Source organism: Poromitra crassiceps, assembly GCF_964638095.1.
Source record: "Poromitra crassiceps genome assembly, chromosome: 3".
NCBI lineage: Eukaryota > Metazoa > Chordata > Actinopteri > Beryciformes > Melamphaidae > Poromitra > Poromitra crassiceps.
Window position 1 is genome coordinate 6805793 of NC_139625.1, and position 21695 is coordinate 6827487.

Consider the following 21695-nt stretch of genomic DNA (forward strand, 5'->3'; position numbering starts at 1 on the left):
AAAGCAGGAGAGAGAGAAAGCAGGAGAGAGAGAAAGCAGGAGAAAGAGAGAAAGCAGGAGAAAGAGAGAAAGCAGGAGAGAGAGAAAGCAGGAGAAAGAGAGAAAGCAGGAGAGAGAGAGAAAGCAGGAGAAAGAGAGAAAGCAGGAGAGAGAGAGAAAGCAGGAGAGAGAGAAAGCAGGAGAAAGAGAGAAAGCAGGAGAGAGAGGGGAGAGAGAGAAAGCAGGAGAGAGAGGGGAGAGAGAGAAAGCAGGAGAAAGAGAGAAAGCAGGATAGAGAGAGAAAGCAGGAGAAAGAGAGAAAGCAGGAGAGAGAGAAAGCAGGAGAGAGAGAGAGAAAGCAGGAGAGAGAGAGAAAGCAGGAGAGAGAGGGGAGAGAGAGAAAGCAGGAGAGAGAGAAAGCAGGAGAGAGAGAAAGCAGGAGAGAGGGGAGAGAGAGAAAGCAGGAGAGAGAGAAAGCAGGAGAGAGAGAAAGCAGGAGAGAGAGAGAGAAAGCAGGAGAGAGAGAGAGAAAGCAGGAGAGAGAGGGGAGAGAAAGAAAGCAGGAGAGAGAGAAAGCAGGAGAGAGAGAAAGCAGGAGAGAGAGGGGAGAGAGAGAAAGCAGGAGAAAGAGAGAAAGCAGGAGAGGGGAGAGAGAGAAAGCAGGAGAAAGAGAGAAAGCAGGAGAGGGGAGAGAGAGAAAGCAGGAGAAAGAGAGAAAGCAGGAGAGGGGAGAGAGAGAAAGCAGGAGAGGGGAGAGAGAGAAAGCAGGAGAAAGAGAGAAAGCAGGAGGGGAGAGAGAGAAAGCAGGAGAAAGAGAGAAAGCAGGATAGAGAGAGAAAGCAGGAGAGAGAGAAAGCAGGAGAGGGGAGAGAGAGAAAGCAGGAGAGAGAGAAAGCAGGAGAGAGAGAAAGCAGGAGAGGGGAGAGAGAGAAAGCAGGAGAAAGAGAGAAAGCAGGAGAGGGGATAGAGAGAAAGCAGGAGAAAGAGAGAAAGCAGGAGAGAGAGAGAAAGCAGGAGAGAGAGAAAGCAGGAGAGAGAGAGAAAGCAGGAGAGAGAGAGAAAGCAGGAGAGAGAGAGAAAGCAGGAGAGAGAGAGAAAGCAGGAGAGAGAGAAAGCAGGAGAGAGAGAGAGAAAGCAGGAGAGAGAGAGAAAGCAGGAGAGAGAGAGAAAGCAGGAGAGAGAGGGGAGAGAGAGAAAGCAGGAGAAAGAGAGAAAGCAGGATAGAGAGAGAAAGCAGGAGAAAGAGAGAAAGCAGGAGAGAGAGAGAAAGCAGGAGAGAGAGAAAGCAGGAGAGAGAGAGAGAAAGCAGGAGAGAGAGAGAAAGCAGGAGAGAGAGGGGAGAGAGAGAAAGCAGGAGAGAGAGAGAAAGCAGGATAGAGAGAGAAAGCAGGAGAAAGAGAGAAAGCAGGAGAGAGAGAGAAAGCAGGAGAGAGAGAAAGCAGGAGAGAGAGAGAGAAAGCAGGAGAGAAAGCAGGAGAGAGAGGGGAGAGAGAGAAAGCAGGAGAGAGAGAGAGAGAGAAAGCAGGAGAGAGAGAGAGAGAGAAAGCAGGAGAGAGAGAGAGAAAGCAGGAGAGAGAGGGGAGAGAGAGAAAGCAGGAGAGAGAGAGAGAGAGAAAGCAGGAGAGAGAGGGGAGAGAGAGAAAGCAGGAGAGAGAGGGGAGAGAGAGAAAGCAGGAGAGAGAGAGAGAGAGAGAAAGCAGGAGAGAGAGGGGAGAGAGAGAAAGCAGGAGAGAGAGAGAGAGAAAGCAGGAGAGAGAGAGAGAAAGCAGGAGAGAGAGAAAGCAGGAGAGAGAGAGAGAAAGCAGGAGAAAGAGAAAGCAGGAGAGAGAGAGAAAGCAGGAGAAAGAGAAAGCAGGAGAGAGAGAGAGAAAGCAGGAGAGAAAGCAGGAGAGAGAGGGGAGAGAGAGAAAGCAGGAGAGAGAGAGAGAGAGAGAGAGAGAAAGCAGGGTAGAGAGGAGAGGGGGATAGAAAGCAGGAGAGAGAGAAAGCAGAAGAGAGAGAGAGAAAGCAGGAGAGAGAGAAAGCAGGAGAGAGAGAGCAGGAGAGAGAGAGAGAAAGCAGGAGAGAGAGAGAGAAAGCAGGAGAGAGAGAGAGAGAGAGAGAGAGAGAAAGCAGGAGAGAGAGAGAAAGCAGGGTAGAGAGGAGAGGGGGAGAGAAAGCAGGAGAGAGAGGGAAAGCAGGAGAGAGAGAGAGAGAGAGAGAGAGAGAGAGAGAAAGCAGGAGAGAGAAGGGGGAGAGAAGTCTAATAGAAGTGCTGACCAGCTTGTTACTGAGCTAACATTAGCTGCTAATGCTAACGTTACAGGCGATGAGTCTCAGTCAGAAAGACTGCTGAAACGGGGGTTCAAAGTGAGTGACTGTGTTTGTAGCTAGGGATGGGTATCGTTTCATATTTTTCGATACCGGTGCTAAAACGATACTTCTAAAACGGTACCGGTGCCTGAAAGGTTACATAAAAAAAAAAAAATTAAAGGATATTTAAACCTATTTTTTATTTAAAGTGGCTGTAAAGAGGATTTCAAGCAATAATTGTATGTGTTAAGCCCTAGAATGTTAGTGAAGGTGCGTGCAGCAGCGGCCGAGGGCGGATATTTCACTCAGCAGCTCGGGCATGGCACCTAAATGAGGCACCTAAATCTGGGTTGCAATTCGGTACCGGTAGCATTGGTTGTAAAAGTACCGGTACCATATTGGTACCTTGTTTCGGTACCCAACCCTATTTGTAGCCTGTGTAATTAATCACAGGTAACGGGTCGGGCCGCGGACCTAAAATTGACGGGTCTGGGCGGAGCCGTGCAGGACTCTGGAGAACAGACATAGAAAGAACAGGGATGCAGTCATTATGCTGCAGTGGAATAACAAGTGGCACAAGCTAGTAGCTTCCGTTCTTATCAACTTAAGTTCTTTGGCGGAAGTGATGACGTGATCAATATAAAACAGTTTGGTGGAGTACAATCTGGGAAGCCAGAGTCTATTTTTATTTGAAAAATAGACTCTGGGACAGCCCTACCGTTTTCCCCAGCTTCCTGTACAGCGCGCCTCTCCTGCCACCGTCACTTCCTTTTCCGCGTCCGTGCTCCACTGTTTACAGTCTAAATAGCAACTTGCACCGTGACTTTACAGTAATTTTCCACTGTTGTTGTGAGACGAGTTGACGTCTTCTATGCAGTGTGTTTATGCCTTAACGTCTTCTATGCAGTGTGTTTATGCCTTAACATCTTCTATGCAGTGTGTTTATGCCTTAACGTTATTAGTGAATAGCCAACATGGACGCAGAAAAGGAAAGCGGAAGTGACGTAAAAGCCACCGTCACTTCCTTTTCCGCCTCCGTTTCCAAGCACTGCCCGCCCGCATTTAGTTCATTTTTACCCGTGCCCATACCGTGAATTTATGGAAGTATATTTTTTTGCCGTTACACAAGCTTTTAGACATATAGATATGATAAGAGATGAGACATATTCAGACTTCAGACCGCACCGTAATAGAAGCATGGCAACTTAGTTCTGGAATGTCATGGAAAAGTCACGGAATTCTGGTGGACGGACGGTCTTTTACTCCAAAACAAATGTCTCCCATGGGAGACAAATAAAGTGAGCCTTGACCTTGAGACAGACAGACAGACATAAATGACACAAACCCCCTCACCGTTCTCTGTGAATTGGATCTGGACTTTGTTGGACTCGGCGCTGGTGACTTTGGTCCAGGTTTGGCCCGGTTGCTGTTTGGTCCAGGCGGTGATGTCACACCAGTAGAAGCCTCGGTCAGACAGCTGGACGCCCGCCAGCCGGAAGCGGAACTCCACTGGACCGGACTTGGTCAGAACCAGACTGTCTCTGTGCAGAGAGAAACCAAAGTATGTAGGTACCTGCTGGCTGCTTAATGAGGTACCTGGTTTGTATGTAGGTACCTGCTTAATGAGGTACCTGGTTTGTATGTAGGTACCTGCTTAATGAGGTACCTGGTTTGTATGTAGGTACCTGCTTAATGAGGTACCTGGTTTGTATGTAGGCGACAGAGTTAGTTTCAGACGTCCCAAAGGAGTTTTCCCCTGCCATCCTGCATTTAGAAAATTCCCCGAAATGGAGGGTGGCAAGGGAAACTCTGTGTGTATCTGTATAGTATGTGTGTGTGTGTGTGTGTGTGTGTGTCTGACCTGACCTTCGCATATGAGCTAGCTGTCAACTCGAGGTTCACGTTGAAGTGCATTTCAAGCTTAGCTCAACTTGCCTAGCTAATAGCCTGACATCGCCAGACACAAATACGATCGGCCAGAGCACAACATGAGCCAGGTTCCCAGGCTACTAGCTAACGTAGCAGTGTCCAGATTGCAGTCAGTTACAGTAGGATGCTTCCTACTATCGGTCAAAAGTGATTTTTCCTGACACCGTACAACAACTGACCGCACTAAAATGAAGTAATGTTTGACGTTATTGACGCTTTTAAAATAAAAATTAAAAGAAAGTAATCGATGCTTGTTATTTTTTGTTCTATAGCGAGAGGCTTTGGGCGCCGTCATTAAATAGAGGTTTGGGGCTAGTTTCATTCTTCTTCGTCGTTTAGCAGGGTCACACAAGGTATTATAGGATATCCTACCCCACCTAATGAACAGGGTTGGGGGTAACTCATTACAAAAGTAATATATTACATGTAATATATTACTTTTAGCAGGAACTCAGTAATATAACGTATTACTTATAGGATTTTAGTAATATTATACCAGTTACTTTGTCAAGTAACTCAAGTTACAAATTGAGTTACTTTTTTTTATTAATCAAAGCACAATTAAAAAGATACAATCATTTCCAAATCAAACTGTGTTTTGATGCAAATAACCCCTATAGATGACAATAACAAAGGAAAAGAATAACATTTAGAATTTTGGATTGTTTACACTGACTTCAAGGCGGTTGAAATTATTTTTCGGGATGGTTCCGGGGCGGCGATGTCATTCTGCTGCTGCTGTTGTTTTGGTAAAAGTAATGCAAAAGTAGTGTAATAAGTAATGAGTTACTCTACACAGAAAGTAATATTGTAATGTAACTTATTACTTTCAAATGAAAGTAACTAGTAATATGTAGTATATTACATTTTGAAAGTAACTTGCCCAACACTGCTAATGAACCATTGCTTCGTCAAAAATTTGCCGAAAATAGGTACCTAGAAAGGTTGCAAATAATCCTACCTGTTTCAGACAGCCTAAAACTTGAAAATGCCAAATTCCTACCTACAAATGGTACCTATACCAGGTGGGTCGATTCCTTGCTTTTCATACACAGCACATGTGTGGATATTAGGAACTGCAGCACCGCTGTGTAGGGATGGCCATCGAGATCCGCAAAGAACCCGGATGTGGTATTGAGAAGATGTGTAACGCAATGAAGTTATGCTTTCAAACTGATTTTTTTCTTTGTGATATTTGGTGATGTTACAGAAACCAGCAGTTATATTATTAACATGCTTATTTCACTAGGAAAAATATGTATTTTGAAAGCTGCTGATACAGATTCCTTGAATATTAATTAGGTTTATTAAACGTTTGTTGAGGCAGACGGCTGGTGATAAAGTCATTATGCTAATGTGGTATGTCGCGCATACATTGTGGGTTGGGGGGGGGGGGGGGGTCCTGTGAGGAGGGGGCAGTGCATCTGTTTGAGTGTATGTGAACGTACAGTATATGTACCGGTATATGTGTATGATTTTTTGTATTCTTGTTTATTTATGCAACAAAAAAAAAATCTCCATTTCTCAAAACCCGAAAATCAATAAGGTCTGAGCTTATCGATACTGGAACCTATCCACCTTATTTTTGGCAGCCATGATGCACCATGGGTGCTGCTTCCTTCTGCTGTCCTCTTCCCCCGTTATGTCTAGCTTGACACAACACAGCCCGTCCAATGTACCCGTCTGTAAACGGTGCAGCTGAGCTGATAAATGCCGACTTGTTCAACGAGCAACAGGTTAGCGGATGTGATAGATAACATCATTAGGCTACATTCCCAAAACAAGTGTTATTTTGTGACGAGCAAACTTTTAACGTCGGAGTTCGACAAGGAAATGCGATGCGAGGAGGCACGCGCTGCAGTCATGGGCTGCAGTGCAGAGTAGTATCCAGGCAGCGTCAAGCCAGTGTAAACACAGCTGCTCATGTTCTAGACCGGATATTGCTCCCAGAGTTATTTTACAGCGGGAGCCTCACAAAAATAAGGTGGATAACCTGCTTCTGGCTTCCCTACTGAGCAGACGCTTTCTGCTTTGTTCCATGTCAGCGTATCTGCTTTTCAGCATTACTCCCCGTTTTCCCCTGATAACCAACTATTTTTTAAGTCTTCTTTTCTATTGCCACTCTTTTTATTTTATTTTTATTTGATATACACATACACATACACAGACACAGACACTCACACACACACACACAAGCTATTTTCACACATGAACTCCGGATCAGGTGAGGGTTGCTCCCCACTGAGCCTGCCCCGGATGATACGTGAAGTGTACCCTTTCACACATGAGGCATGTTGCATTCACACATGAGTAGCACCTCCGCAGAGTTTGTAAAGTAGAGAGGGGGCGGGCGGCGGGGGTGGGGGAATTTGGGCATGACCACACAATGGGGAGTTGTGAAAACTAAAAATACATAATGGGCGATAACTGCCTAACGTTCACGGCATATAATCGTTTGCGCATAACGTTAGTAAGTAATTAATTAAACAACCCTACAACTCACGCCCAGATGCATCGATTTCCTCGAGTCGCAAGCACTACAAACAAAACAGGTCTTTGCTATGTTCAGTCCTAAAATGCATCAAACCTACTAGAATTATACAGAATACAGGAAGCTAGACGTTTTTACCTTCAAAATAAAATAAATGTTGTATTACTTAGTAACAAAAAATCAGAATGTCGACTCACTACGGGTTAAAATTGACTTTTCGAAGGGAGCAGATATTCTTCCAGTTTATCTCCGTTCTGTATCTTTCGAAACACACACAAAAAACATTACACGTGCATTTACTTTATTTAATTGCCATTATTGCGAAGGTTATACCGGGAAGTTTTCGTTTTATACTGCCTGACTTGACGCTACTTGGAATTTGCGGTTCTGCCATTGAATCTTCACAAACGCTGTGTACACGTTAAATCAAAGACATGAACACAACCAGATCCAGATACCCTACCTAGCGATGTCCAATACTGGGAAGCGGGACGACCCTCGCGTCCAAAAATGCTTATTAAATGTGTGTGCTGTGCGAAGCAGACATGAAATCAGATCAGAGCCATAGCCTTTCAATCCAGCAATCCAGCAACATGTTGGCTGTCGCACACGGAGCAGGTTTGAGCTGGCATGTGTTTTTTGCTCGCTCATTCACATCGACTATTTATATAATAATAATCTGTCACGATGTCTCTGTCCTCATGCACTCACGAGCTGACTACCGTAAATTCCGGACTATAAGCCGCGGCTTTTCCCCCGTTTTTTGGCCCTGCGGCTTATATAACGGTGCGGCTTATCTATGGATTTTTTCAGAAAAAAAAAAAAAAAATACAAATAAAATCTCTCTTTTTTAGCACTCTTTCTAACTATAAATCCACTTCTGTTTTAATTTCCTCTCTTGCCCTCTTTTCACCACACCGCGGACACTGTGTGCACTGTAAAAATAAACAAAGGTGGTGTTGTGTTATGTTGTTTTGTTGAAATGTTACGGTAATACGGTAAATGGGAGCTTCCTCAAACAGCCATCTCTTTCCCGACAATCCCCTCTGTGCGTGACCCCTTACATATGGTAATTACGGTAAGCAAACGGCCACTCGGCCAACAACTCCCTCCCCCGACTACCAGGAGAAAATCACAAACTTCGGCGAATTCACACAAAGGAAGATCAAGGAATATTCCATCGAACCGGAGCAGATCATAAATATGGATGAAGTGCCTTTGACGTTCGACCTGCCACTCACTCGGACTGTTAACAAGAAAGGTGAATCGTCGATCACATTGAGAACCACTGGGCACGAGAGAACGAATTTCACTTGTGTTCTGGCCTGCTCTGCATCTGGAGTAAAGCTGCCGCCAATGGTGATTTTTAAGCGGATTACGATGCCGAAAGAGAAAATTCCCAGTGGGATATGCCTCAGAGTCAACAAGAAAGGGTGGATGATGGAAAGTGTCATGAAGGAGTGGCTGGCTGAGTGCTACGTCAAGCGCCCTGGAGGATTCTTTCACCAAAAAAAAGCTTTGCTCGTTCTCGACAGCATGAGGGCTCATATAACAGATTCCGTGAAAGCAGCCATCAAGACCACAAACTCCATTCGGGTTCCGAAAGGCTGGACTGCTGCGTGATGATGACGCCGGCACAGCTGGGCGCCTTCAGAGGCTGTTCGATTCCGACACCGACAGTGACGAAGAGGAGTTCCTTGGTTTTGAGAGTGACAACGAAGGAGAGAGGAGAGTGGTTGACGAAGCCACCCTGAACCTGTTCGTTTCCGACACTGAAGTTGAGGACTTTGCTGGTTTCAGTACGGAGGAAGAAGAGGAAGACGAGGATTAGTGACTTGACTTTGACTCTGACTCTGTTTTTGATGCTGCACCTTCACCTAAAAGATGAAGACAAGGATTACGGTACCTGGTTTGATTGTTGACAGCACCTTTTGTTGAAATGTTAATAAATGGGAGCTTCCCCAAACAGCCATCTCTTTCCCGACATTCCTCTCTGTGCACGAACCCTTACATATGGTAATTAAACATCAAAACACCCGCGGCTTATAGTCCGGTGCGGCTTATATATGTAAAAAACAGTCAATTTTGCTGCTGCGGCTTATATACCGGTGCGCCTTATAGTCCGGAATTTACGGTACTTCACGGAGCTCTGGAGGGGGGGGGGGGGGGGGGGGGGGACAATCCGCCCCTGTGTGTACCCTGAGCCCAAGACTTCCCTCCGTCTAGGAGGAGGCTCCGCGGGAGCGCGCATGAGCCAAGAAAATCTGTTCACACATGACAGCCATCCGCATGGCCTCTAGATAACTCCTGAATTCCAAACATGTGTGAAAGCAGCAACACACACACACACACACACACACACACACACACACACACACACACACACACACGCACACACACACACACACACACATCCCCTTTGAATAAATGCCCTCCAATCAGCATGTCAAAGGTTTTGAAAGTAATTGGTACTTGTAATCAATTTAAAACAGCCTTGATAGCAGACAACGGCCACAGCACTTGTTGTTTACTCCTCGGCACAGTCTTGACAACGGCTTTGTCCTGCCCGTTGGGCTGTTTATTGACACTGATTGGCTGTTTATTGACACTGATTGGTCAGTCGTTAGTCCCTCTCGGTGCTCATTGGTTTTTTTGTGTGGGTTTCCTCCGGGTGCTCCGGTTTCCTCCCACCACCAAAACACACGTATGTTAGGGTTAAGACTCCTGTCAGTGCACCTGACCAAGGCAATGGCAAAAAGAACTGGAGTTGGTCCCCGGACGCTGCACTGCGGCTGCCCACTGCTCCTAGATCTAGGAAGGTTCCTAGTAGAGGATGGGTCAAATGCAGAGGATGAATTTCTCCATGGGGAGAAATAAAGGATAACTTAACTTAACTGGTAAGAGAAAAGCACCAGAAATGCTGCATTCATAAAGCAAAAAAAAACAAAAAAAAACAGAATGCCAGAAAGCTGAGAGAGACTTCATTTGTACAATCTGAGAAGTGAAAAGTGCTCGACAATCTTTCTTCTCTGACATCACTGTGGATAAGCTGACACAAACTGTCTACTGATACATTCAGTGAGTTTGCTTCTCTCTTTAAGGATAAGATTCAAAACATGAGACACAAACCATCAGTGGTTCCACATGAAACAATGGGTCACCACCACAGTTAGATACAAGTATCTGGATTAGCATGACCCAGTTCAATGCCACCGAGTGCAAAACACTGGAGGAAGTTGTACAAAATCTTGGAGACAGACTTACTGGAAATAGTCAACAACTCCCTCTTATCAGGCATTTTTCCAACAGCCGTACAAACTGCAGTTATTATATATAGCTTGAAGCTTCTACTAAAAAAAAGAGTAGCCTGTAGTAGGGATGTCGACGGTTAACCGTCAACCGCTTAACCGCCGAGAACGTCATTGGTCGGGTAAGCATGTTGGTCAAACGGTTAAATTGCATATTCAATTAGCGATACAACATGTTGTAAATGTGGCGATTTTTTCCCCTCCTTCGCGGGAAGCAATGTTAACGTAACCTACCGTAGCAGCATTATATAGGAATAATTCAAAGCTCCTGCCACTGCCAGAACATTCATTTAGAGAAAGGCTTTTTTCATGTTTGAGAGAGAAAAGCAGGGTGCATCTCTTTCTCCCCGAGAAGAGCCTGGTGACGCGAGGTTACATTGTGTAGGGATGTTCATCAATTATCGATAATCGATAATTGATCGTTGAGGAATGAATTCGATCACGTGGATTTTTTTTCAGATTTTTTTTTTTGGACTAGGTTTGGGTGGAATTCGTTCCTCCTCGCCCCACTCCATTGCACAGCCGACTAACGTGAGGTGGAGCTTCATATAGTCTCTAGTTTTCTGGCTGGTCTGGGGCCTTTGTGCCAACAAAACTGACTGTGGTTGTCAACGTTACCGCGGGTTTGACTCTGCTGTCAGCTAAGCTGGAAGACGCCGATTGCCTTACATCATGTAACCTGACATGTTTGTTTACCTGGCCACAGCGCTAGTGTCTGATATTCTTACTACACAGCGGCATCTCCATTATAGCTGGCAGAGAACGCGCAACGTTAGTATTATTATTACGCTATCGATAATCGATAATTGATCGTTAATTTTCCCGAATTTCGATTATGGAAATTGTTCAAAATGAACATCCCTAACATTGTGACTGACTTCTCTCTAACTGTCCGGCCCCTCCCCCCGCGTGCTCTAGTCAGAATCAGCAGCAGGCCCCTCCCCCCGTGTTCTCTAGTCAGAATCAGCAGCAGGCCCCTCCCCCCGTGTTCTCTAGTCAGAATCAGCAGCAGGCCCCTCCCCCCGTGTTCTCTAGTCAGAATCAGCAGCAGGCCCCTCCGCCCGCGTGCTCTAGTCAGAATCAGCAGCAGGCCCCTCCCCCCGCGTGCTCTAGTCAGAATCAGCAGCAGGCCCCTCCCCCCGCGTGCTCTAGTCAAAATCAGCAGCAGGCCCCTCCCCCCGCGTGCTCTAGTCAGAATCAGCAGCAGGCCCCTCCCCCCGCGTGCTCTAGTCAAAATCAGCAGCAGGCCCCTCCCCCCGCGTGCTCTAGTCAAAATCAGCAGCAGGCCCCTCCCCCCGCGTGCTCTAGTCAGAATCAGCAGCAGGCCCCTCCCCCCGCGTGCTCTAGTCAGAATCAGCAGCAGGCCCCTCCCCCCGCGTGCTCTAGTCAGAATCAGCAGCAGGCCCCTCCCCCCGCGTGCTCTAGTCAAAATCAGCAGCAGGCCCCTCCCCCCGCGTGCTCTAGTCAGAATCAGCAGCAGGCCCCTCCCCCCGCGTGCTCTAGTCAGAATCAGCAGCAGGCCCCTCCCCCCGCGTGTTCTAGTCAGAATCAGCAGCAGGCCCCTCCCCCCGCGTGCTCTAGTCAAAATCAGCAGCAGGCCCCTCCCCCCGCGTGCTCTAGTCAAAATCAGCAGCAGGCCCCTCCCCCCACGTGCTCTAGTCAGAATCAGCAGCAGGCTGGTTCTTTCAAAGGAGAAAGCTGTCTGACTTCACACCACAGCCCAGCTTTGACCAGACAGGAGAAGTGCAACGCTGCTCAGGACAGTGATGCTGCTCAGGACAGTGCAACGCTGCTCAGGGCAGTGGGGAACGAAAGCGTGAGGTTACTTTCATTTAGGTGGGTCGGATGTTCAGCTCCCCATGTTTCAAGCAACAAGCTGCGTCTTCCACATCGATTATACCGAGGAATATTATCCACGCTTTTAACGTAAGTTCCTTGTGAATTCACCATTCATTTCCAGACATATCTAAAACTGTGCGCGTGTGTGCGCGTCGTGAACGTGATTCTCAAATGGGGGTCGGGGGACCCCCAGGGGTCCGTGGCACTTTGACAGGGGGTCCGCGAAAATATCAGGAAAATAAAAATAAACACTTTTTTTTGTTGCAAAAGCTTCATAGTTCAACGGAAATATTGTATGCTTTAAATCTAAAATGGTTCATGGATTACATTCTAATCTAACAAACCTATCAATTTAAAAGTCAAGCATGTTACCGTGGAAACAATTAAGCTTAGCCCAAAATGACAAATCAGAATGAGGGGGTCCCCGGTATATTCTTGTAAGGAGTCCTTGGCTGAAAAAAAGTTGAGAACCTCTGACGGCTGCACGACTTAAAATAAATAAATAAATAAACCGATATATCGGTGATAGGCCAATATCAGCCAGTAATATTGGTTGAAAGATATATGTGTATATACCGTAAATTCCGGACTATAAGACGCACCGGTCTATAAGCCGCGGGACCAAAATTGACTATTTTTTTCTTCTATAAGCCGCACCGGTCTATAAGCCGCGGGTGTTTTGATGTTTAATTACCATATGAAAGGGTTCGTGCACAGAGAGGAATGTCGGGAAAGAGATGGCTGTTTGGGGAAGCTCCCATTTATTAACATTTCAACAAAACAAAACAAAAGTCAGGTCACTAATCCCCAGACAAAATCACACAACAATAGGCTATATGTGCAGCAAACCTGTAACCAGAGAAGTCAAGTCACTAATCCTCGTCTTCCTCTTCTTCCTGCGTACTGAAACCACCAAAGTCCTCATCTTCAGTGTCGGAAACGAACAGGTTCAGGGTGGCTTCGTCAACCACTCTCCTCTCTCCTTCATTGTCACTCAAAACCAACAAACTCCTCTTCGTCACTGTCGGCATCGAACAGCCTCTGAAGCCTCTGACGGCCCTCAGCGCCAGCTGTGGCGGCATCATCCTCTTCATCCCGCAGCAGTCCAGCGTTTTGGAACCCGTTGGTGATTGTGGATGTTTTCACACTCCTATAATATTCCGTGCTGAGACAGTTCCTCCTGCTGCACCGTCCAACGCCTCACCATTGACTCATCGATGCCCAGGTTACGCGCGGCTGCTCTGTTTCCCTCTTTTACTGTAATGCGAGATTGACTGCTTTCAACTTGAAAGCTGCGTCGTGTGAATTTCTGCGTACCTTCCCCATGGTAAGTGAGAGTGTTGCTTCTACTGCTCGTTCTCATGCTGTCGAGAACGAGCAAAGCTTTTTTTTGGTGAAAGAATCCTCCAGGGCGCTTCTTGTTAACAGTCCGAGTGAGTGGCAGGTCGAACGTCAAAGGCACTTCATCCATATTTATGATCTGCTCCGGTTCGATGGAATATTCCTTGATCTTCCTTTGTGTGAATTCGCCGAAGTTTGTGATTTTCTCCTGGTAGTCGGGGGAGGGAGTTGATGGCCGAGTGGCCGTTTGCTTACCGTAATTACCATATGTAAGTGGTCACGCACAGAGGGGATTGTCGGGAAAGAGATGGCTGTTTGAGGAAGCTCCCATTTACCGTATTACCGTAACATTTCAACAAAACAACATAACACAACACCACCGTTGTTTATTTTTACAGTGCACACAGTGTCCGCGGTGTGGTGAAAAGAGGGCAAGAGAGGAAATTAAAACAGAAGTGGATTTATAGTTAGAAAGAGTGCTAAAAAAGAGAGATTTTATTTGTATTTTTTTTTTTTTTTCTGAAAAAATCCATAGATAAGACGCACCGTTATATAAGCCGCAGGGGCCAAAAAACGGGAAAAAAGCCGCGGCTTATAGTCCGGAATTTACGGTATATATATATATATATATATATATATATATATCAGTGTATATATATCAGGCTCTAATAATTTCTACAACATACATTTACTACAATCACCCTGTGTGATGATAAAGACAATACTAGTATGAATATGTCTGCATATGTATTGTATGTCTGCATAATGTGTGCATGAGTGTGTGTACCTCCTGTTGGGGTCTGTAGCACCTCCATGCTGCAGGACGTTGTCTGGGCTTAGAGTCATGATGGTTCTGACGGCGCCCTCCAGGCTGTCCTGTGATTGGATGAGGACCGAGTAGCCTGCCTCCCCGAGGTTCTCATTGGCCACGGTGCAGCTCATCTCGAACGTAGCCCCGCCCACCGAGGCTTCACGGACGCGTTTGGCCACAACGCTTAGAGAAGGACCTGGAAATGACACCTGTCAATCAATCAACTGACACTTAAAGCAGGACTAAACCCCCCCAGATTTCTTGCAAAACGGCATGCTGGTTGATTTAAAAAAAACAAAGAAAAGAAGCAGAAGAGCGTCTCCTCTTGTCTCACTACACTCTTTGGCTGTGTTCAGACCATTGATTGGTTCAGACTAGGGATGCACGATATATCGGCAATCATATCGGTATCGGCCGATGTTAGTAATTTTTTAACATATCGGTATCGGTCAGATGTTGCAATGTTAATATCGGTTATCATTATCAGCCAAATTCTTCACATTGATATGAAATAATGCAGTAAATCTATGATTTATGGGCTTTTTCAAAGGCTTTGCAAATAAAGAAATGCATAACTTTTTCAAATTCAGTGTTAACATGTGTTTTTCAGTATGTACAAAATGTGATGATCATAAAAATGTGGTTTTATACAGATTATATCGACATCGGTAAATATCGGTTATCGGCCATAACAGCAATGTTAATATCGGTTATCGGCATCGGCCAAAATTTTCATATCGGTGCATCCCTAGTTCAGACCGGAAAAATAAACCGGAAACGGCGCCATGACACTTTTCCCCGCATAGAGGCAAAACGTTATATGAAAGTGTATCAGAGATAGAGTACGTTATAAATACAGCCACGTTATAAACAACTAACCAACGCTGGTGGTCCGTATGGAAACAGTGTTACTCGATCAATGTGGTCATTCAGTGGCGTTTTACTGCCATGTAAAGTAACTAACGTTAGCCGCTAGCATTAGCTACAGTAGCCATAATGCCTTGCGTTATCCCAGCACCCCGGGACGGCTCGTGCTTCATTTAATGCCTAAAATAATGCTAACAATATACAATTGATTCACATTGAAGTAAACCACGCGCTAATACCACCGTGACTTAACGTTGTACCAAATCGGCCATTCACTTGAGGCCCCCCCAAAAAAGCAGGTTTGAACCCATAGAGGGCACTCTTGCTGCTGAAAATGATACGGTTTATACAATACAACAGTTTAGTCTCAAAGATTTTGACCAGAATTCTTCACATAAAACCCCAAAAGCCATATATATATTGGTTAAAAGTAAAATCTGGCGGATGTGACGTTCTGCGCGTTCACGAGCCTGCTCTCAGCACTTCAGCCAGTAAATACACCAACAAAGAAGGCTAACACAGGCTAACGTTACGTTAGCTAGCTAATGCAGTCAATGACCATCAGCAAACAACCAACAACACAGAGTCCAGTAAAAAGTCCACACAGAAAAAGAAAAAAGATTTATCTAGTGAAGCCCGTCTGGCCAAACGGCAGCAATGTGACCGACGTCGGGGGAAACTAGAGTCGGGGCTGTGTTTTCGGTTCATGGAGGGACCTTACGTTAGCTTGTTGTAGCTGTGGGATGACGTGGTTTTGGCTGGCCAGATAAAGTTAGCTTCCTTGCTAACACGGCTATAGCTAATGGATTTACCACCAAGAAGCGCCGCTAATAACGTTACCGTCTTGTATGGATGATGTAACAAGTCGCAAATATGCCTAACGTCACTACCGTTATGCTTATGGAACATTGTTTGACTGCAGTAACAGATCAAGTCTGGCTATTTAGACAACGTTAGCTTGCTTGCTAGCGCGGCTAACTAATAGAGATTTACCCCCCAGAAGCTACGCTAATAATGTTACCATCTTGTCTGGATAATGTAACAGTCGTAAAAGCCCAAACCAAACGTTCACACTAGTTTATGGTGGTGGACCTCGAGTGAATGCAGGTTACCAGAGAAACACATTCAAAGCCTGTGCGTAACCATTGGGGAACTAGCTGGCGTGTGAATTGTTGTAGCATGGTAGCTAGGCTAGCCTCCCTACAGGAATGGGAGGTATTATTATTTTGTTACATTATTACACCACTGCGGAGGGGGATTCCCATAGAGGCCAACAGGAAGAGATAAGCCATCAGGCCTTCAACAAGTCTTTTATATACTGTCTGATTTAAACCAGACACACACACACACACACACACACGGGGTGAAGGTTCAATGCACTTCTTACATCATTGCACAATTAGCTAAATTGAGGGCATGGAGTTGAGTGTGTGACAGACATGGCGATACAGGAAGTGTGTATGTGTGTGTGTGTGTGTGTGTGTGTGTGTGTGTGTGTGTGTGTGTGCGTGCGTGCGTGCACGTGTGTGTGTGTTGAGAGACAACAGACGGTCTGTTGTGATGTTGAGGACTTTCCCTGTGAAGTCTGGGCTGTCAATCACTTCCACATTAGGTCTTATTCATGAGGGTCAGAGGCAGGGTTAGCGTGTGTGTGTGTGTGTGTGTGTGTGTGTGTGTGTGTGTGTGTGTGTGTGTGCGTGCGCATGTGTGTGTGCATGAGACAGACAGAGGCAGGGTTAGCGTGTGTGTGTGTGTGTGTGTGCGCGCATGTGTGTGTGTGCATGAGAGGCAGGGTTAGCGTGTGTGTGTGTGTGTGTGCGTGTGTGTGTGTGTGCGTGTGTGTGCGTGTGTGTGCGCATGTGTGTGTGCATGAGACAGACAGAGGCAGGGTTAGCCCTTGTTCACATAGGATGCCTAACGTAAGCAGAACTGAAGCTTGAGGCAGGCTCACGCTGAGCCGTTCACACAAGAAGCCTTCTCTTTTCCTCTCAGTGCCTACACGGCACCTTGAACCCGCCCACAAACTCCCATTGACTTCATGCCTGGCTCGACAGATCAATGCTTGGCTTCAGCACGCGTCACGCTTGGAACAGGCGTGAATCCTGAACGATCGCTTGAGCAAGGTGTGAGCGTGGCTTCAGCGTGGCGCACGCGCGGGTGGTGTGAACGGCTTTGCCTCTTAAAGGGATAGTTCAGTTTGTTTGAAGTGGGGTCCTATGAGGTACTCTCATACAGTCAGTGCACTGGGTAAAGCACTCTGGACGCATTGTGCACCGAGACAGGAGAAGTGCACTCCAGCTGCAGCAGGCACAGAGAGCTGTCTGCTGAGTGTGAAGGGGGCCATGATAGTGATGCACGATTGATCGAATCGCAATCGCGATGTCAGCACGTGCGATTACATAACCGCAAAAGTGTGCGATTATTTTATTTTTTTCACGTCTTTTTGAGTGTGTGTGTGTGTGTGTGAGAGAGCCTCCTCTAAACTAACGTTACACGCGACGCAGCAAACACACGTTTCTCTGCCATCACACTGGGCATCAATACTAACGGGAGACTTCTCCCATGCACTCCCGCAAATAAGTAATGTTATGTGCAGCAAGGTTACATATTATCTACCGAGAGGGCGAGAGAGAACATCCATGATCGCTAACAGCAAGCTATGCTAATAACTAGCTAGCCGTTCGTTCAGAAACGCATGTAAACACTAAACAGCCGTGTGATTAGTCAGAACGTCAGTAAAATAAGGAGAGAGCTGCAGGTGCTTATGCAGAACTAGTGCAGATTTAAGTGCACAGTGGGGATGACCCGCTGTGATGAAGAATATAACGAGATTAACAAGGTTGATAGCAGCAAAACACTGTCGCAGGCTCGCAGCTGCGAGCAGCAGCACCTCCAGGCTTCAACTAGCCTGTCACATGACGCCTTCATGGTCCCTCGTTAAAGTCTGCAGATGCACGTTACCTCGCCTCTCTCTCAAGAAGCGTCACGTGAGTGTGGCGTTTAAGGCCATCTGTCGCTACAAAATAAATAAACGGGGTGTATCATTAGTATTACTGCACAGACATGTAACTAACTTTGCAACTTTGCTGAGCCATCTTCTATGTGCTGTAACACAGTGCAGTTTCTATTTGTCTGGTGTTTCTTTTTTACATGTTTGGGACAGGCAAATGTCTCAAAATGTTTTATTTTTTGTAAAGATAATTTTATTTCAAATTGTTTTATTTTTTTAGTTTTAATATATTTTAAATTGTAACATATTTCATGTATTTTAGTCTGTGATATGTGAAACCGTGGTATTTTTGTCCAAGGTTATCATACCGTCAAAAACTCATGCCGGCACATCCCTAGATACCTCTTGTTTATTATATCGCAATCACAATCGCAAATCGCAATATTGTGCACCATAATCGCTAATCACACCTTTCCCCCAAATCGTGCAGCACTAGGCCATGAGCAAAAACGTAGAAAAACAACAGAAAGAATACATAAAGTGCTTCCATACTGCTCACCTGGCATAATGCAAGTCTCCACAAGCCCTGAGATGCCAAGTTGACTTGAAAATATATCATTTACACCTTGTTTTTAGCTAAAATCGCCACTATAGCAAGGTTGTACCCTAGTTGTTGTAATTTCAGCTGCTAGCTCCAGTGACAGACAGAGAGACAGAAAGACAGAAAGACAGAGAGACAGAAAGACAAGAGAAAGGTCTTACGTTTGTGCTCCCAGCGGACAGTCAACGGAGAGCTGTGGTACTCCGCGGTCTTCAGCAGCGCCCCCTGTCTGCTCACACTCCAGGCTGAGACATTGCAGACATACTGGCCCATGTCCACCTCCTACACACACACACACACACACACACACACACACACACACACACACACACACACACACACACACACACAGAGTTTGGACTCAAACAATGAGGCCATTTACACCTGGCATTAACATGCGTTTTCTGCCATCAGATTGCAATCCGATTGTATTTTATCACTTGAAAGTACAGGTGTAAACACCCCCAAAATGCATTGAAGAAGGATTGCAATCTGATCGGCCAAACCACCTCCGGAGGTGGTCAGGGACGCATTATGACAACATTTAACACAAGTGTAAATGCAATGCGTCCTCTCAAAACGCATTCAGCAACTACCATACGGAAATACATAATCTTCGGAAGTCGGTGACGGCGCGCACACCCGCACACACGCAATTCCCCGGCAGCACCGCACCGGTGTGTGCCCTCATCTCGCCGCTGTGCCAGATGCGCACACACACAGGCAGCCTGTCACCATGGACCGGCTAAAAATTATCTATCTCTCCCCCGCTCCACTTTTGCACAACAATCGTAGCGTTGCTTCAAAGTTTTGCTGCGGAGGTTTTGCCACGGCTGTAACCACCTGTGTTGCGTTCAGGTAACATCCTAAATTACAATGTTATACAATTGAGAGCATAATTTATCTTTTCTATCAACATAGTGGGGCTCAAAAAATGCACTTTCAATGTAAAATAGGTCGCTTCCGGAAAGAAGCGCCAAAATTTGCACAAATACTCCTTGTGGATTGCTATTTTGATAAAAGTAACTGGCCACGCAGAAATCTCGATCTTTCCAAGATGGCCGCCATTTCCCGCCCCAAAAACACTATTTTGGGGGCAACTTTTGGTAGAATTGTCCAATACGAATGATCTTGTTATCAAACCATACATTTATGACCACAGAGAAGCCAGATTTGTTCCATGTAAATTTCTAAATGGCTGCCATTTCAAAGATGGCTGCCATTTCAGCTATTTTTACCATTAGTGGGGCTCAAAACAGCACCTTTAGGTCGCTTCCGGAAAGAAGCGCCAAAATTGGCACAAATACTCCTTGTGGACTGTTATTTTGATAAAAGTAATTGGCCACGCAGAAATTTTATTTTTTTCCAAGATGGCCACCATTTCCAGCCTGAAAACACTATTTTGGGGGCAACTTTGGGTAGAATTGTCCAATATGAATGATCTTGTTATCAAACCATACATTTATGACCACAGAGAAGCCAGATTTATTCCATGAAAATTTCAAAATGGCTGCCATTTTAAAGATGGCTGCCATTTCTGCTATTTCTACCATAGGATTTCACTGTCCAGGGTGATTTTGATGATTCTGGTGTCAAAGGACAGGTTTTTAACTATGGAAATTTCAAAATTATACATCAGAAATCATTTGTATATCTCCTTTTACCATTTGCTCTAAAATACTAAATCTCTAAAATACTGTTGTTTATGCATATTTTCACATTACTTTGAAAATATATGCAGAGTAAATGGCAAAAGGAGATATACAAATCATTTCTGATGTATAATTTTGAAATTTCCATAGTTAAAAACCTGTCATTTGACACCAGAATCATCAAAATCGCCCTGGACAGTGAAATCCTATGATAAAAATGGCTGAAATGGCAGCCATCTTTAAAATGGCAGCCATTTTGAAATTTTCATGGAATAAATCTGGCTTCTCTGTGGTCATAAATGTATGGTTTGATAACAAGATCATTCATATTGGAACATTCTACCCAAAGTTGCCCCCAAAATAGTGTTTTCAGGCTGGAAATGACGGCCATCTTGGAAAAAAATAAGATTTCTGCGTGGCCAGTTACTTTTATCAAAATAACAGTCCACAAGGAGTATTTGTGCCAATTTTGGCGCTTCTTTCCGGAAGCGACCTATAGGTGCTGTTTTGAGCCCCACTAACACTTCTCCTTTGGAAAAGGAGCGGAAAATGAAAGGAAAATGAGGGAGAAAGGGTTCGAACTCTTTCCCCCTCATTTTCCTTTCATATAAAAGAGAAATTATGCTCTCAATTGTATAACAATGTAATTTTGGATGTTACCTGAACGCAACACAGGTGGTTACAGCCAATGACATGCACGGAAAACGTATGTAATATGTGTGTGTGTGTCTCGGACCCAGTGTCATTGTCAATAAACAGATAAAGAAATAGATGCAGTGCTGCGTGATCGGCCATCGTTTTGTCCAGGTGAAGGGGACGTTCACTGTGCATTTGAGCTAACAATAACCTCTATTTCCCTGTGCGTGTATGAAACATGCATGCACACGTTCAGGGGGCGCGCGCGTGATGACGTTCGAGCTGGAGAGCAATCGGATTGCAATCTGTTCACCCAAAACGCATGTTAGTGCCAGGTGTAAATGGAATCAGGCTGAAGTGATAAAATACAATCTGATTGCAATCTGATGGCAGAAAACGCATGTTAATGCCAGGTGTAAATGGCCTCAATATGTTGTTTTTTCAAGGCTGACACTGATATTCACCTTATGTAGCCCCGCCCACTTGACCCGTTTGTGTTATGACTTCCTGTTCAAAACTCCAGCTGTTTTACCTGCTCAAACCAGAGATGGTCTCAGGTAAAAGCTATAGTGACTCCCTGGAAGCAGCAGGCTGCGGGGATAAGCTCCGCCACAGGAAGTGTAAACACAATCAGTTCCAATTGTGTTTACACTTCCTGTTAGCAAAGAGCATGGAAGGAAAGAGACGAAACTCCGGCCATTTTTGGAAACAGAATGCGCCTCGCAGTGGTCAGCTGCGGTAGCGCGGGCCCCTATAATCAGCCTCTCTAAACAGTAACTCAACGGGAGAACACTCTAAATTTCGTGGATTCACATCTTTTCTGGGCGTACTGCAAATCTTGATTGAAGTGGTGTAGTGCAGGGATGTAAAACAACAACCATATTGTGGAAACTAAGCAAAATTTTTCGTTTTTTTCTTTTAGTTTTTTCAAGATAAATAGTAAATGCAAAGGACCCGAGGTTAAAACCACGGCAACACACTTCTGACGGAGTGGACGAC

At 45.4% G+C, this 21695-nt stretch overlaps 2 protein-coding genes across 4 annotated transcripts in view; one reads left to right on the forward strand and one right to left on the reverse strand.

The window, feature by feature from the left end:
- Positions 1-21695, forward strand: part of LOC310774159 (uncharacterized protein) — a 794006-nt gene that overhangs the window by 355852 nt on the left and 416459 nt on the right. The gene's annotated exons all lie outside the window — the stretch shown is intronic.
- The window catches only part of LOC310774384 (prostaglandin F2 receptor negative regulator-like), a 185148-nt gene that overhangs the window by 56046 nt on the left and 107407 nt on the right, over positions 1-21695 (reverse strand). The window contains exons 8-10 of the mRNA XM_083634446.1: positions 18570-18690; positions 13967-14186; positions 3625-3812 (exon numbers count right to left, since the gene is read on the reverse strand). Of these exons, the coding sequence (XP_083490572.1) occupies positions 3625-3812; positions 13967-14186; positions 18570-18690 (529 nt within the window). The remainder of the gene's footprint in view (positions 1-3624; positions 3813-13966; positions 14187-18569; positions 18691-21695) is intronic.